Source organism: Dermacentor variabilis, chromosome 4, assembly GCF_050947875.1.
Source record: "Dermacentor variabilis isolate Ectoservices chromosome 4, ASM5094787v1, whole genome shotgun sequence".
NCBI lineage: Eukaryota > Metazoa > Arthropoda > Arachnida > Ixodida > Ixodidae > Dermacentor > Dermacentor variabilis.
Window position 1 is genome coordinate 170,296,886 of NC_134571.1, and position 14,778 is coordinate 170,311,663.

General features: G+C 48.1%; 1 protein-coding gene across 1 annotated transcript in view; it reads right to left on the bottom strand.

The window, feature by feature from the left end:
- Window positions 1-12,179, bottom strand: part of LOC142579937 (high-affinity choline transporter 1-like) — a 36,351-nt gene extending 24,172 nt beyond the window's left edge. The window contains exons 1-3 of the mRNA XM_075690616.1: window positions 11,654-12,179; window positions 9,355-9,462; window positions 8,523-8,678 (exon numbers count right to left, since the gene is read on the bottom strand). Of these exons, the coding sequence (XP_075546731.1) occupies window positions 8,523-8,678; window positions 9,355-9,462; window positions 11,654-11,846 (457 nt within the window). The 5' untranslated portion in view covers window positions 11,847-12,179. The remainder of the gene's footprint in view (window positions 1-8,522; window positions 8,679-9,354; window positions 9,463-11,653) is intronic.
- Window positions 12,180-14,778: the final 2,599 nt, after the last annotated feature.

The window sequence follows — 14,778 nt, forward strand, 5'->3', positions numbered from 1 at the left end:
AAAGGAGACTCATCAGAGGATTTCCTCTGCGGCGATCGCCTTTGCGTGACGTAGGGCACAACCAGCTAAGGAGCTCACCAGATTTTCTTCAACCAGCCAATCAGCTCCCGCCTGACGGCGACACAGTCGACGACGAGGTACTATCGCCGAAAGTGATCATCGCTTCGAAAGCAGAAGTGGCGGGGTGAGGTTCTTGAAGGCCGTACAATGACCGCTTAGCCGAAAGCGGCAAAATTTGGAAACAAAAGTGGGGGGGGGGGCACTATCTCCCCTCCTGTCCCGTCTATTGCTGAATCGACTCAGCTTTTGGCAGCTTGGCCATAGTGGCAGTAATATGTGGTGCAACGAGACAAGTTTCGGTGACGTGACAGGTCACCTTTACCCGTCCCAGGCCATGCTGCTTTTGGCGTCCGTTTTGAACTCGTCGCAGATAAAGAAATTATTTGTCGCACCCTCAGGGAACTGAGGTTTCCTAGTGCCATCACTGGATCGACGGCTATCCAAAGGAGCAATAAAGGCTCGAAAAACATTTTCAGCCAGCACACCTCCAAATGGATCCTGAACCAACCCTCGGCCTTGGTGAGAAAACACAGTGCGTGGATAGCATACGCTGGTGCGAACATCTCAGCCAAATTTTGCAGTCGTGCGCGGCGCATGGAGCTCGCAAACGGAGCGCGAAGTCACCTTTCTCTCAAATGTTCTCATATGAACATAGGCCTGCTCTTTTCTGGACGCTTTCTTTCGTGATATAGCGCACTCCCATATGCGACTGCTACTGGCCCATAGCTGACATCATAGAGTTTCTCGCTATAACACTAGAGGGAAATCAGGCGCTACCGTCTACGGGAGGTTCCTAAGGGGCGCTGTGCCGTCATGAGAATGATGGTATATGTGTCTGCGAGGCTTGTGTTGGCTGGTGTTGTAAGAGGCTTCGTCTAAAATGTAGATATGGCTACACAAATAGCGCTTTCTTAAAGTAAGATCCTTATAAAATGTTTCCATTCACGCATATTAAGGCCAGAATACATGGAGCGAACTTTCAAGACGAAGTTCGGGCGGCAGAAAATCTGCCGCGGCGCGACGCCGTATGTTCGCCGGGCTGCGCTACATGGAGCGAAGACAGGCCGGCCGCCGCCGGCGAGTCGCTGCGTTGTTATCAGTGTGGCCAGACGAGGCAAATGCGCTGTCGTGAAACACTTGACAAAAAAAAAGCTTTAACGACAATTATAATCGCTTTTGAATTACGGAACACTCTAAAAACGCGTAAAATTTTGTTTAGAAATGATTTCTAGTCTTTTTTATGTGTTTGAGACATTCATGTGCCGATGTAGTTTAAAGAAAGCGGCGATGCTATGCGTTGTGGCAACACTGGGCGGGTAAACAACTTTCGGCTCCTCCAACTCCGCGGCTCTGTTCTGTGGTTCAACGCGCGCGCGGCCGAAGCAAGTAGACCCGAAAGTAGCGCACGTGAGCTTGTCTAACCATGGCTGTTATTAACTTGTTAAATTCCAGCCGCGCCGCTTTGGATGCCATGAATACGAAAAGCGGGAGACCGGCGTGAACGATAGAGCGGGATCGGGATACACGGACAGGCGGGGAAGCCTAGCCGGAAGTCGGGGCGGATAGTGAGACCTGATTGGCTCGCTTTGGGGCGCCGCTCGTTTGCCGCTTCCGGTATCGTCGCCACCCGACGAACTTTTCTGCGCCAGCTGGATCGGCGGCGAACGAAGTTTTCTCCGGCGCCGCGCGTCGCGCGTACGCCGCCGTGCGTCGAACGCCGACCATTCGTCGCATATTCGCTCCATGTATTCTGGCCTTTACATCTTGCACTGAAGTTTACTCACCTACAATGTATAACCAATCGAAGAAAAGCAAGAACAGACGACAAAATGTTCCAAAGCGAGCGCGAATCTTGTCGTCTGTCCTCCAACTTTAGCGGCTCGCGGATACTTTTTACGTTTCATATAATTATACATGCAATAACAAGTTCTCATAATTAAACAAAACATGTTTTTGTGTAATAATAAGGCTAAAACAGCTTTTTACCTGCTGATTTAGTAGAAAATGCATCATTGTAACAGAGGGAACGGTGCTTGCCAGGCGCGTCTTCGAGGTGTCCTGGCTCTCTGAGGACGATGCCAAGCCGAAGTCACAATATACCGGCATTCCCATCCATACCACAGAGCAGCAGCGCCAGATTTTCCGATAGGTAGTATAGTGAAAAACTCTATGGCTGACATCAATCAAGAAGAGTATTTGGATCAACGCACTTCTTCATACTGTTATCGTATATATTTATTGACGCACTTTAATAAACAGGCTGAAGTAAGTGAAAATCTATTACTTTCGAATTTCTATAATAATTACGTACTTCCGGAAGAAGCCGACTACAGTCTGCTCACGATCGGCCGTGGCCGCCCGCATAGGAAATAAAGCTTTGGCCACCCTGCTTATATCGATGTCGCAGTCATCGGGTCTCGCTAATTTTGACTATTTTTGAACAACCATCTAGCCTCGAACTACGCGAAACTTAAGGTCAGACCAGAAGCATGCTTGACAGTGCGCGCTCATTCCTTGCTGCGCCTGGTTAGACGCCTTTGCAGACTTCACTGCGTATTGAACTATTACTAGCGCTTCAAGATGCGCAAGTTGGATGTGGCAACTATCCATCGGTCAATCCCAATGCCGCTTTCCTTTTCTCTCGCGGCGACCGCGCTGCAAGCCGGACGGTGACGTACTCGTGTCCCTGCGCCTACGTGACGTCGCTCGCGGTGACACGTGACTTCGAGAATTATTCAAGGCAACATCTGTTACTTCTGTGATGTGGTGCTTGAATTGACGAATTGAAGTTTAGAGAAGTAATAAAATACGCTAACGGGATGTCTGCCTGTTTATTTTTGTTTTTTTTTTACTTCGCACCAAAGCACTACTTCCGCTTCGTCTGCTTGTTCCTACGGTCGTGCAGTCACGTGTGCAGGCAACGAAACTATGCCATTTTCTACCGTGTTCCAGCGCGTGATCAAGCTGTGCGATTCACTTGTTCTGCTTCACTATTCGTGTAGCACTGAATTATACCGCTAGTCATGTGGCCTCGTGCACAGCGCGCAAAATCGTGCGCTGCGCGAAACGAGACAATCACAACAGCTCACGCGCAACGCCGTCAGCAGAAGTGCGCAGCGCCGCGAAAAAACAAGAGAAAGTAAGAAAGAAAGAAAGAAACGAAAGCTAACAGAAAAAATCAACCTTCGCTTTCGCCTTCATCCTCTTTAGCGTATGCTAAATTGACTCTTTTTTTCTTTATTCCAGGCCCTAAATCAAGACTTTGCTTCCTAGAGTCATTAGAAATTACCTTTCTTCTATCAAGTGGAACAAATCTCATTCAGATTGGCCCGGGCGTTGTCTCATAAAAGCATTTCTACATTTTACATGTATCTGAACAAGTGGCATCGGAGTCTGCCTCGATCGATCTGAAGTGCTTCGAATGTAGCTTCCGTTTGTTTTGTCCATTCGTTGTTAGTATATTTAGTGAGATTTATAGTGTGTTCCAATTATGACCAGCATCAGAGACAGTCTACGTAGGCAGCTAAGGTGACAGCCGAGAAAGCTTTGAGGCCATTAAATCGAACGAGTTTCTAGCCGTCTGGAAGACGCACGGAAGACGCTTCTGCAACGTGACGTCACCTCGCGGCGACAAGAACGAGTTGAGAAAAGCACCCATTATTTCTGTATCTTAAGTATTTGCGCCTGCAAACCAACGAAAAACGCGATGTAGCTTACATTAAAGGGACACTAAAGGTTACTATGAACTCAAGTTAAAGCGATAAAGCAATGCTGTAGAACGTATAAGGCGTCAATATAATCGCGAACAGAGCTTTAGTAACCGAGAAGTTGAGGTAAATGCACGACACGATTTGAGACCTTCCAACGACATTTCGGTAGTAGCCCGATGACGAAGGCGCTCCTCATCATAATTTATGTCACTAGTACTCAACTACTCGTATTAAAAAGATCATTTCATTAGGTTATAAGTCGGGAAAAGATGCTACTTCTCTACTTCTGCTCAATTCCAAGAAAAAATAACATTTTGACGTTACCCTTCAGCAGTATGGGTGGTCGAAAGGTTTCGTTTTCGCTCGACTCTGCACGCTCGACTCTGCGCCGCGCGCGCTTTGGAGTTTCAGTTGTTTCGTTATCGCGTCGTGCCGCGCTGGTTCTGCTGGCTCACGAAACTTGCATTTGTAACAAGAAGCGAGAACGCCACGTCCATGTGATGTCGCGGGATGCGCGAACGGTCCGCGGAACTTGGCCAAGGGCAGTTGCAGCGGCGAATCCAACGTTGCTTATCACTGTGTGCCAACGAGTGAACCTCTCCGATCGAAGTGGTTAAGTGCCGTACCTCTGCCACAGAGCGTTGGCAAAGAGCCGAAAAATCGCAAAGTGTGCTCGCTGCACTTTTGTCCAGGGGATTACGAGTTCAACGCCGACTTACTGAAGTCGTGTGGAGTGCCTTTCAAAGCAATGCTTTCCCGCAGCGCTGTTCCGTCAGTCTTGCCTGCATTCTCCGAAGCGCAAGAACTGCAGGTCGAAGACGCGGCGGTGAGGGCGGCATTTGGTTTTCACAAAGCAAAAGCTACACATGTGCGAATATGTACAGCCATGACATGCAGTTGCCGTCGTAGTAGTACGCAACGACGCCGGCAGCGCGAGCCCTCCGCAGTAGGTCACGTTCATCATTGCTTAAATCGCTGAAGTCAAACCCAGCATCCCGAGCCAATGTGTCGTTGTCAGGGTCGTCCATTGCAACGAGCGTCAAAGTTGGCGTCATAAAATAAAGAACCAGCTTTTCGTCGCGAGCTTTCCCGTCCGCTAGCCACCCTAGTTCCGTTTTCGCACTGCCGTGGGCTCCATCTTGGCTCTGTTTCTGGCCGTGCGTTTGCGTTTTGCGCAGAAAAGCCGTAGCGCCGTCTGCGGGCGCCGTTTATCACCGACGGAGCTACGTCACAATGAGACCATGACGTCACACTCCTCGATCGGAGGGCGGGCGATTTGAACTGCGCTAGAAGTACGCGGACGCTTCAGAACGCATTTTCACTTCAAATAAGTCTCTTCTTTGCATGAAACAAGCGTTTCAAGGTTTCCGGGATGGTATTTAAACAGTCCACGTTGACTTAACATTAACTTTTAATGCCCCTTTAAGGGCGTAGGATGTAGCGTGCCTACGTTTTCTTGTGCACGGACAACCTTCCTGTCGGCTTTCCAAGCGTCCTGCTCAGCCGCCATATTGTTTCGACAGGAAAGTAGCCGGCCTCATTTTTGACTTCGATACTGTTTTCGCGAAGCTGTCTACTTTGACGTGTTCCCGAATAAAGCCCCTGCATCTACGCACCACCGCCGCTTTCCAAAGTAGCGACAACCTTTGTTGTGCGACGCCTTCTCCCCTCACACCAAATCCGGTTCCGGTATTTCCGGTTTCAAAATTTCCGGTTCCAGCGTTTCCGCTTCCTGGAGTTGCGCTGCGGGAATTTCCGCTTTGACTGCTGTTAGCGTTTTGCGCCGCGTTTTCCTCTCACACCAAATCCAGTTCCGGCATTCCCGTTTTTAAAATTTCCGGTTCCGGCGTTTCCGCTTCCTTGAGTTGCGCTGCGGGAATTTTCGCTTTGACTGCTAGTTGACGATGGTGAGACGCCCGCGCGTTCTTAGCAGAGCTGTGGCAATCACCATAAGAAGAATGCAAAGGGGAGAAGCTGTTGTATTTCGCTGAAGTAGTAGTTCGCGGTCGCTGTTTTCCAAATGCACGAAAAACGGCAGTGGACTCCAAGCGCCCAGGCACTACATTCCACTGTACGTTGTCGCTCGTGCCACAACCCGTCGCAGGTTGACGCGAAGCAGCGAACACGAGCAGATCGCTGGTTACAGTAGGCGGTGGTTCTTGGATGGAATCGCATTCACAGTTTCAACCGGAGTTCGTGCAATTGAAGCCTCTCCAGCGGCGTGAAAGTAAACAACGCTAAAAAACAGCGTCACTTCCACTCGGAACAGGAAGCTGCAGCTACGTAAGTTCCCCTTGACGCCGGAAGCTAAGGGGGTGAGTAGGAGTGGAGCGTGGAGGAGGACAGCAGGTTGGCGGTACTTAACCTGGTCGGCGGAAACGTGTATGGGGGGCTTTATTCCGAAAAGTGGAAGGAGACTTAAGATGGCCGCTGTCCACTTAGCCGTCTACTTAGCCGTCTTCAGCGAGTATTGGAATCACTAAAGCCCCTCCATACACGTTTCCGCCGACCAGGTTAAGTACCGCCAACCTGCCCTCCTCCTTCACGCTCCTCTCCCACTCAACCCCTTAGCTTCCGGCGTCAAGCGGAACTTACGTAGCTACAGCTGCCTGTTCCGAGTGGAAGTGACACTTTGTTTTTTAGCGTTGTTTACCTTCACGCCGCTGGAGAGGCTTCAATTGCACGAGCTGCGGTTGAAACTGTGAATGCGATTCCATCCAAGAACCACCACCTACTGTAACCAGCGATCTGCTCGTGTTCGCTGCTTCGCGTCAACCTGCGACGGGTTGTGGTACGAGCGACAACGTACAGTGGAATGTAGTGCCTTGGCGCTTGGAGACCACTGCCGTTTTTCGTGCATTTGCAAAACAGCGACCGCGAAATACTACTTCAGCAGAATTCAACACCTTGTCCCCTTTGCATTCTTCTTATGGTGATTGCCACAGCTCTGCTAAGCACGCGCGGGCGTCTCACCATCGTCAACTAGCAGTCAAAAGGAAAATTACCGCAGCGCTACTCAAGGAAGCGGAAACGCCGGAACCGGAAATTTTAAAAACGTCAATGCTGGAACTGGATTTGGTGTGAGAGGAAAACGCGGTGCACAAGGCTAACAGCAGTCAAAGCGGAAATTCCCGCAGCGCAACTCCAGGAAGCGGAAACGCCGGAACCGGAAATTTTGAAACCAGAAATACCGGAACCGGATTTGGTGTGAGGGGACAAGGCGTCGCACAACAAAGCTTGTCGCTACTTAGGAAAGCGGCGGTGGTGCGTAGATGCAGGGGCTTTAGGAATCACGACCTACTGAACTCCAGACCTGCACAGATCTCCCTCCTCCAGCACGCCTGGTCTAGTTCGCCCCTGTTGCCGCTAGGGAAAGAACGTACGAGCAAAGTGGCGCTAGTTATAATCTGTTCGCTGTCGCCTGCTTCTGCGATCTTTCAGCGCTTGACTTGCCATTTCGGCAGGCACAAAGCGCTTGTATTGACGGTAAATGAATAAATTCTCAAATATACAAAAGAATACATATTTGCGAATGCTTTGCGTTTGTATAGTGAAACTAGAAGAGGAGGAGCGGTGCAAGAAATGTGAACAACGAGCATAGGTGGCCGCTGCAATGCTAGATCGACGGCATAATTTTCCCTTTCCTAGCCTCCTCAAGAGACTGGAAAAATTGTTTAAAAAGATTCATAGGATAATCTAGCTTTCCTTAGTTGATTACTGACAGCCTAATGTCGTAAATGACATTAGGATTTACTGCTGTGTGCCGTAGTTAAACGCAGATGGCCTGGTAAAAGTATAGTAAAGGTATTCACGGAGTAAGTCCTCCGCCCGATATGTGCAATAGGCTGATCGATTCTGTTTCAAGGGAAGGTGAGGATATCTTGTTTCTAATATCGTTGGATGTCTAGCTCAGTAGAAAGCTTGCAAAAAATTAAGCGCTCCCAGTGCTTTAAAACGTGCTGCACTGCAGGCCTGAATTAAATCGTGTCACGGAACTTTTTTCAAACTGTAAAGCTAGCTTTTCTGCCTGGTATGGCGGCAGCTTAAGATACGTACGCAGTGAAGCTGTGTACGTAATTCAATTTTCGAACTCGTGACGCATTCACGGACAACTTTTAAGAGTTAAAATGAGTGCTAATCGTTCTGTCGTTGAACATTACGGTGGCTTCAAGTTTCTAAAGAGCGCAGAAGCGAATTTTACAACGTGTACAATGAAACTATTGGGTTCGTGGCGAAATCTACAACCAATGTGATTTATAATATTCTGCTTGAAAAAGGCACTAAGAGCGGCTATTTAACGCTATTTTAGAGAGCAGCGGACTATACGCTCCGACATTTTTTTAGTTTCGGGCACTCAACTTTTGGAGCCAAGACCCCGATCAAAGCCTTGTGACATCACTGTCACTGTGTTAGCAAAAATCATGAACTAGAGAAGCAGTTCGTCACAACACAACAGCTGCCTAACTAATTACAACGCCGCACAGCCGCCCACCGCGTAGCAGACGAACAGGTTATAAAAGCGCCACCTACGGCCGTCGTTTGGACGAAAGTGGGCGCAAGCTGCTCCCATAGAAACCGGATATCTGGGCAGGTCGCGAGTTCCAGAAGGTCGTGATTGGAATACAGCCTAAGTTTCCCATGCCAGTACCAAATATATTTCCCTTACAATGATGGCAAACCGAGCAAGTTGTAACTAGTCTACGCAAGCATCTACAAAGAGCGCCGTAACATCACCGACCGTCGCCATCTTACCGAGGGCGGCAAGGATGGCGGCCGACCAGAACACTTCGCCGCAAAGGGCCGGCAGGAAGAGCAAGCAGCCCATGCGGGCGCCGAAGTGCTGCTGGAAAGGGTCCAGCATTGTCTTGTAGCCGGCCTTCCTCATCTTGACCGCGAACAGGTATCCGCCTGCGCAGAGCATAAGGAATACCTGAAACGTAATGCGCTTCTAGCGCCATGTTGGTGCTTGTTCTTGCATATGTGTTTCTCGGGAAAGCTGTCGTGTTCGAATTTCGAACCCTATAATATATGCACCGATTGTGCGCAGTAAGCAAATCGAGGCTCTAGATTTCTTTCGCCGTAACTGATCTTTGAGGCATAAAAATCCATACATTTAATCATATTTACAATGTACTGTGACACGGTAAATACGCAAGGAAGTGGGGAGCCACCACGTGACCTCCGCCAAGCTTCTTGTTCGAGTACCACAAAAAGTTCAGGGCCGCGGTGACAGGTCTTTCCCTGCTTCTTTGTGTCTCCTTGTTGAAGTCGGTAGTGTTGCATAGAAAAGTATTTTTTTGTTATTAAAATATGCGACAAGTGCACGTCACATCGTGTGCGTGCGTGTTAAGTGTTTCTTTATGTGTGTACATGCGCTCGTGATTATATTGTGTGCGTCTGCATTTGTACACATGTGATTTTATGTGAATACCTACAGTAGTGAACAAAAACACATTTTGCATTTGATATTTTGCGAACAACGTACTTGTGTCACTATTCATTCGTCAAGCTTCAAACTGACGTGACGATGAGGTCCCCGATTGCGCCCTACTGCAAACCGAACTACCCGATCAGCATGACTTACCGATGAGCAGGCTGAGGGCGTATCCGAAGGGAGCCTGGCACCAGGCGAGCCCGCTGATGTAGATCACTTCGGCGGTACCATTGATATAACCGCCTCCAACCCAGGTCGCTGAAGAGACGAGAAAGGCTCAACTGTCATAACCCATTGTATGCCAACACTGCAGGTGTAGGCTCACATTATACCGCATACCACTTTAGAAGCTTATCACCCCGGCACCTCTTTCTCGCGATACGGAAACACGCCATTGAAATTTCAGTTCCACCCGAAGGGCGATGCATTGACAGCGATGCCAAGGGTTGTGCTTTAACTGCTCGGACACTACGCACCAAGTGACGCGGGTGCTACGTGTTAGCAAGACGTAGCACGCACGACAACTACTGCTGGGCAGAATGGAACACCACCCTAACGTTAGCCTGACTTTTACTGTCTGTTCTGCTCGGACCAGTGCATGCACACAGCAGCATGCTCCGCAGGAATGCTGTAGTGCACTTATATAGCTGCGCGTGCAGACAACGTTTATGCTGGCAGTGGAAGGCAAAACGATCTACCCTGGCTTGAACAGCTTGAACCGCTTGAGCCGCTTGAACAGAGCATTGATGGTGCGTCCACTTTGTCGTTCTTGCAGCCAAACGCACTCGAGTGCGTTTCGCTGCAAAAATGACAAAGTTGACGCACCATCAATGCTCAGCTCTCGAAACCCCTCTAACCCTCTCCCCGCAAGCTTCGAATGAGCCGACCATAGCGGGACAGCAGGTGGTGGCGCGACGGAAGGAATGCGCCTCGAGCGTCCATTTCTATCGCCAGTGAGCCACTTCAGCGGTGAATATAGGTTGCGCCCCGCGGAACGCGAGCCTAAATGAGCAAATCTTCTCGCTTCCCATATATGAACTGTGTGCAACCAAATTAGACTGTCGCACTTGCGGCCGCTGTGGTCATCTAGATTGGCCAGCGCCTGTTCTGAGAAATTGCACTAGCCTATAAGAACCATTTACCTTGTGAATACGCATCCTGGTAGTAGACAGTGATCACTACGTCTAAGCACAGTAACAATTTATCGGCTCGTTGCATCGAGTAGCATTCGCAGCACCGCCGTATCCGGCAGTGCCAGCCACAGTACAATACTTATCACCACATTCCAATGACAGTCCTTGTTTATAGTATATATGAGTGGTTGAAGAACGGAAGACACTTTAATGGGATTTTGTGGCCAGCTCTGAAAACTCACACGCCAGCTGAGAGCACCTATTAAGGTTACCAGCAAAGCGCCAAGAGAAGGAAAGTCACTGCGCCTTAGCAATTAAGTTAACTATGCATATGCTGTGTCAGGTAAAGCATTTCTAAAAAAATTGCGAAGCAATTGCAGAAGTGCCAAGAGCTGTGGAAGTTATACTAATGCTCCCTGGAATCAGAGTGGCAGGTAAATTGTTCCTCACACTTCTGCCCTTCAGTGCATACATGGAATTCTAACGGGAGTTCATCTGTCACTTCTAATGTAGATTTGACACAATATTTAATGTCATCAGGTTTAATTTCATGGTACCGGGCGCTCTGAAATTGCCCCTGTGAAGAAATGACCTCGCAGCCGTCTCATTTCGATTTGGAACATTATGGTATCGTATGTCTCTTCAACCATATCAAACAATCGCAATGTTGCTATAGACGACATGGTTCCTTTTACGCGAGGAAGAAAAGCTAAGCGTATGAGCAAAACTACCATCACTAATCCGAGCGCCCAGGCCAGGACTCATTTCTTAACACCGCCGCCAGGTGTGCCATATCTGCTCTTTCGTTCTTAACGTTAGGGATGCAATATTATAATGGTCCGGAAAGCGGGCCGTTTTAGTCCTGCGATTGGTCAGAATGGGGCGTTTGCTGACCAGACAAGCGAGGGCAAGCGAACGGTTCATTCTCCGAACCGTAAGAAGATTGCGCCCCTGGGGTATGTCTCTGCCTAGTGGACACGTCCTTTTTTTTGCTGCTGAAGTGCTGATTGGCTGGGGGTGCCTGTCTCCTTCTGACGCATACGAGTGGCATACGAGCCAATCAGAATTTCAGCGCTCGCACAGGTCACGTCATCGAAGTTCTAGCACGGTTTCGCTATAGAGAAGCACTTTGTTGCGAAGTGTTTTCAGAAACACACACTTCTTGGCACCACCTTAAAGTAGTACTTGGCGCGTACCTCCAACAATTATCGTAATTATAGACTTGGGGCTCCTGCGCGTGTACCGCAGGCGCCAGTAGACGGAGACACTGAAATCGACGCACGATCAAAATTTACTGCCATCTCAGCGGCGCTTACCGGTCATAGTAAAGACGCCGATGAACAGACCGATGTTTCTGCCGGCGAGCATGATGTTGGATTGTTCGCCCATGCTCATTGATAAATTGCTTCGACGCGGTGCATCGTTCTTGCGACCGGCCCAGATGCCCACCACCAGGATGATGAGGTAGAAGAATACGATGGCCACCAGGCCCGGTATGTTGATCGCCATCTCGCTTCGGTTTCGCGGGGACGGACAGTCTCTCGGGGACAGGCAGGGGCGCCGGCAGAGGAGCGGCTGAGTGCGTGACCTGCGAGCTCGACGGTCAAAAATAATTATGGCGGACGCTGCGCTCTGCTCCTCGCCGTCGTCTTCGTCCTCTAGCGTGCTTTAGCGCAGAGCTCGTGCCTCGTGCGACGCCTTGTTCTCTTTGTCCTTGAGTCAGTTTCAAGCGCAGCGCATTCCCAGGAGCCATGGAAAGCAAAAAATAATTTTCTCGCTAAATTCTTAAAACGCTACGTTGCGGTACCTATTTCTTTTGATATTATGAAAGGTTTCCATCAGTGTTTCTTCTTTTTAGACATGAGTAATTATACTTCTAAGCCTGCTCGATTCTTCGTCACTCCCAATACTGAGTGTAAGCATTATACGAGGCCGAAACTGCAAGTTTTTGCCCTTATTTTTTTCGCCATATTACGATTGTAAATGCGAAGTCAACATATATCCATTCCCAGCGGTGGACCTTTCTTGGGCCAGGCACGCCTTATCTGCCGGTGCTGCCGCGGCACGGCGCTGCTGTCAGTTGTTGAAGTGCGGAAATGCGGTTGTGTTTGAAATCAGGGGTACAATCAGGACTCCATGTGAACCAAAGGTCAGTGGGTCGCCTCGCATTGGGCGCTCACGCGAAGACTACAAATGAAGTTGTGCAGGGTGATATGGCCTGGACTACTTTTGAAGTGAGGGAAGCTCGCAGTAAAATTGAGTATGAAGAACGACGGAGGAATATGGAAGACATTAAATGGGTTCCGAGAGTGTTGAGGTATCTGTACAGGAAAAACATTGATTCACAGTGGAGGAAAAGAACTAGAAAGCTTACCAGCAAGTATACGGCCTGTAGGGTGGGCAACACAGCAACAAAGAACGTCAAGCGGAAAGTCAGAGAGGCCGAAATAATCTCGTGGGTGGCGGCAATGGAAAAGAAACCCGCCTGCCATGAGTAACTACTTAAGAGGAAAAAACAAAATCAGGAAAGAAACAATTTATGATAACTCAAAGGGAAGCTCATTGATTTTTGAAGAGAGATCGGGATGCCTTAGAACACGCACCTATAAAGGGAGATATAAGAAGGAAGAAGAAGCGTGTGCTTGCTGCAGTAAAGCTAGGGAAACGACGGAGCATGTTTTATTAGAATGTGAAGACGTCTTCCCAGCGGTCGGTTTAGGCACCACTGGCCTCCTTGAAGCCCTTGGGTTCAGCAGGAGCAGTGTTAAAGCCAACATGTCCGCAATGGGCATTAGAAAGAGGCGATTGGAGGATTGGCAGAAGTGGGGAAACGACAAAAGACGGAGACGTACAAAAGCACAGTTCACAATAGGGGTCAGAAAATTTGGGCGTGGTGGTTCATAGTTTTTTTTTCGTTGTGTAACCTAGGTAGGGCATTAGGGAGTATAATACTGTGGTTGCAGGTAAAATCGGCGATGTTTCTCAAAACGGCATCAACGCGAGAGATGCAACCTGTTGCGAGATATAGACATTTCTGGCAGCGATGTGTTTAAGATTAAGGTTGGACGTTTTTGCATCATGTTGCATTCGAAGGTGTTTTTTCTACATGCCTCCATGTAAAAAAATATTTCTGCATGTCTGCTGCATCATGCTGTTCCTTTGCAACATTTATGAGAAATCGAATGCAATTGACATCGACAGCTGCACTGAACTGTAAAACAGTTTTGACGTGTAGTATAAAAAAGAACGCATTTATTTTCCCCTGGAAATATTTGGCAACCGAGCAGTGCCTGCGTTTCTACTAATCCACACTTCGTTCATTTAACCTGGTAATGAGGAGTTCACAAATTGAGCAAATTTGTTTTCTACGTGGCGTCATAATATATTTCAGCTAAAGAAATGTTTCTACCACTGCCAAAACAAAACTTATTTCCGTTATTTTTTCAGAAAGAAAGGACGTTAAAAGAAACTTTAAAAGAAAAGTTACAAAAAAAGGGTGATTAATATTCAGAAAAAGTGATTTTACTTATTGTACAGTCGGGAATGCTCGTTATAACATAAGCTGATTGGTTGACAGCTTAAAGCCTGAAACTAGCAGCATTTGGTTATAAAAGACGTCTGTTTCTTGTTTTTTTTTTAAATAAGGCATATTATATGAATACAATCTCATTCAGAGCAACAGCAAGCAAGGTTAACATATCTAAAGAGCCACGTGCGTTAATTGGTGCTGGCTTAGCAATTCTAGCCAAATTCACCGACTCTTTGCTCAATGGAAAAAACAATCGCATAAAAACTGAAACATAGCAAAAAAGAAAACAAGTGCCACTACGAAGGAAAAAACCAGCAAGGTTCTGCATGCATAATCGTGGAGGACGAAACATAAACCCTGAACATGCACGCCTTTAGATATGTGCTCAATGTTTTTTTATATGTCGGCTGAAAAGCAAAAGATTTACTAAAGGTTTTGTACTTTTCTCACTTTCAATACCTCTGTGTTCGGTCTTCTCAGCCCTTAGTATGAAAAGCCCAGAACTTCAACCTGTTTAGCAAAGAAGGATGTAGCGAAACGGCTATTTAAATTTGTGGTTTCGGTTTCTATACGCTGCCGGTGCGGCCAACGCAAGAAGTCACAGTTTCGCCTGGAAGGCGAAGCAACGATTGCAATAGCAAATTAGTGCACAGCTATACGAAGTAAGGATGGTAGTTTTATCGGTCGTACAAACATGTAAACATATAGGCGCACTAGATAAATTAACAAGCATGTTGTCACGCGCGCATAAGCCAACGTGAACACGTCTTATTCGATGACAGCGGAAACTCGCTGTCAAAACGCTGGAGTGAGGAATCGCGGCAGCAGCCGCGAGCGAATTTACCTTCGTACAGTCGCCCGTATCAACGCGAAGAATGCCGCGAAAACACGGCGCAGCATGGACTCTGACCG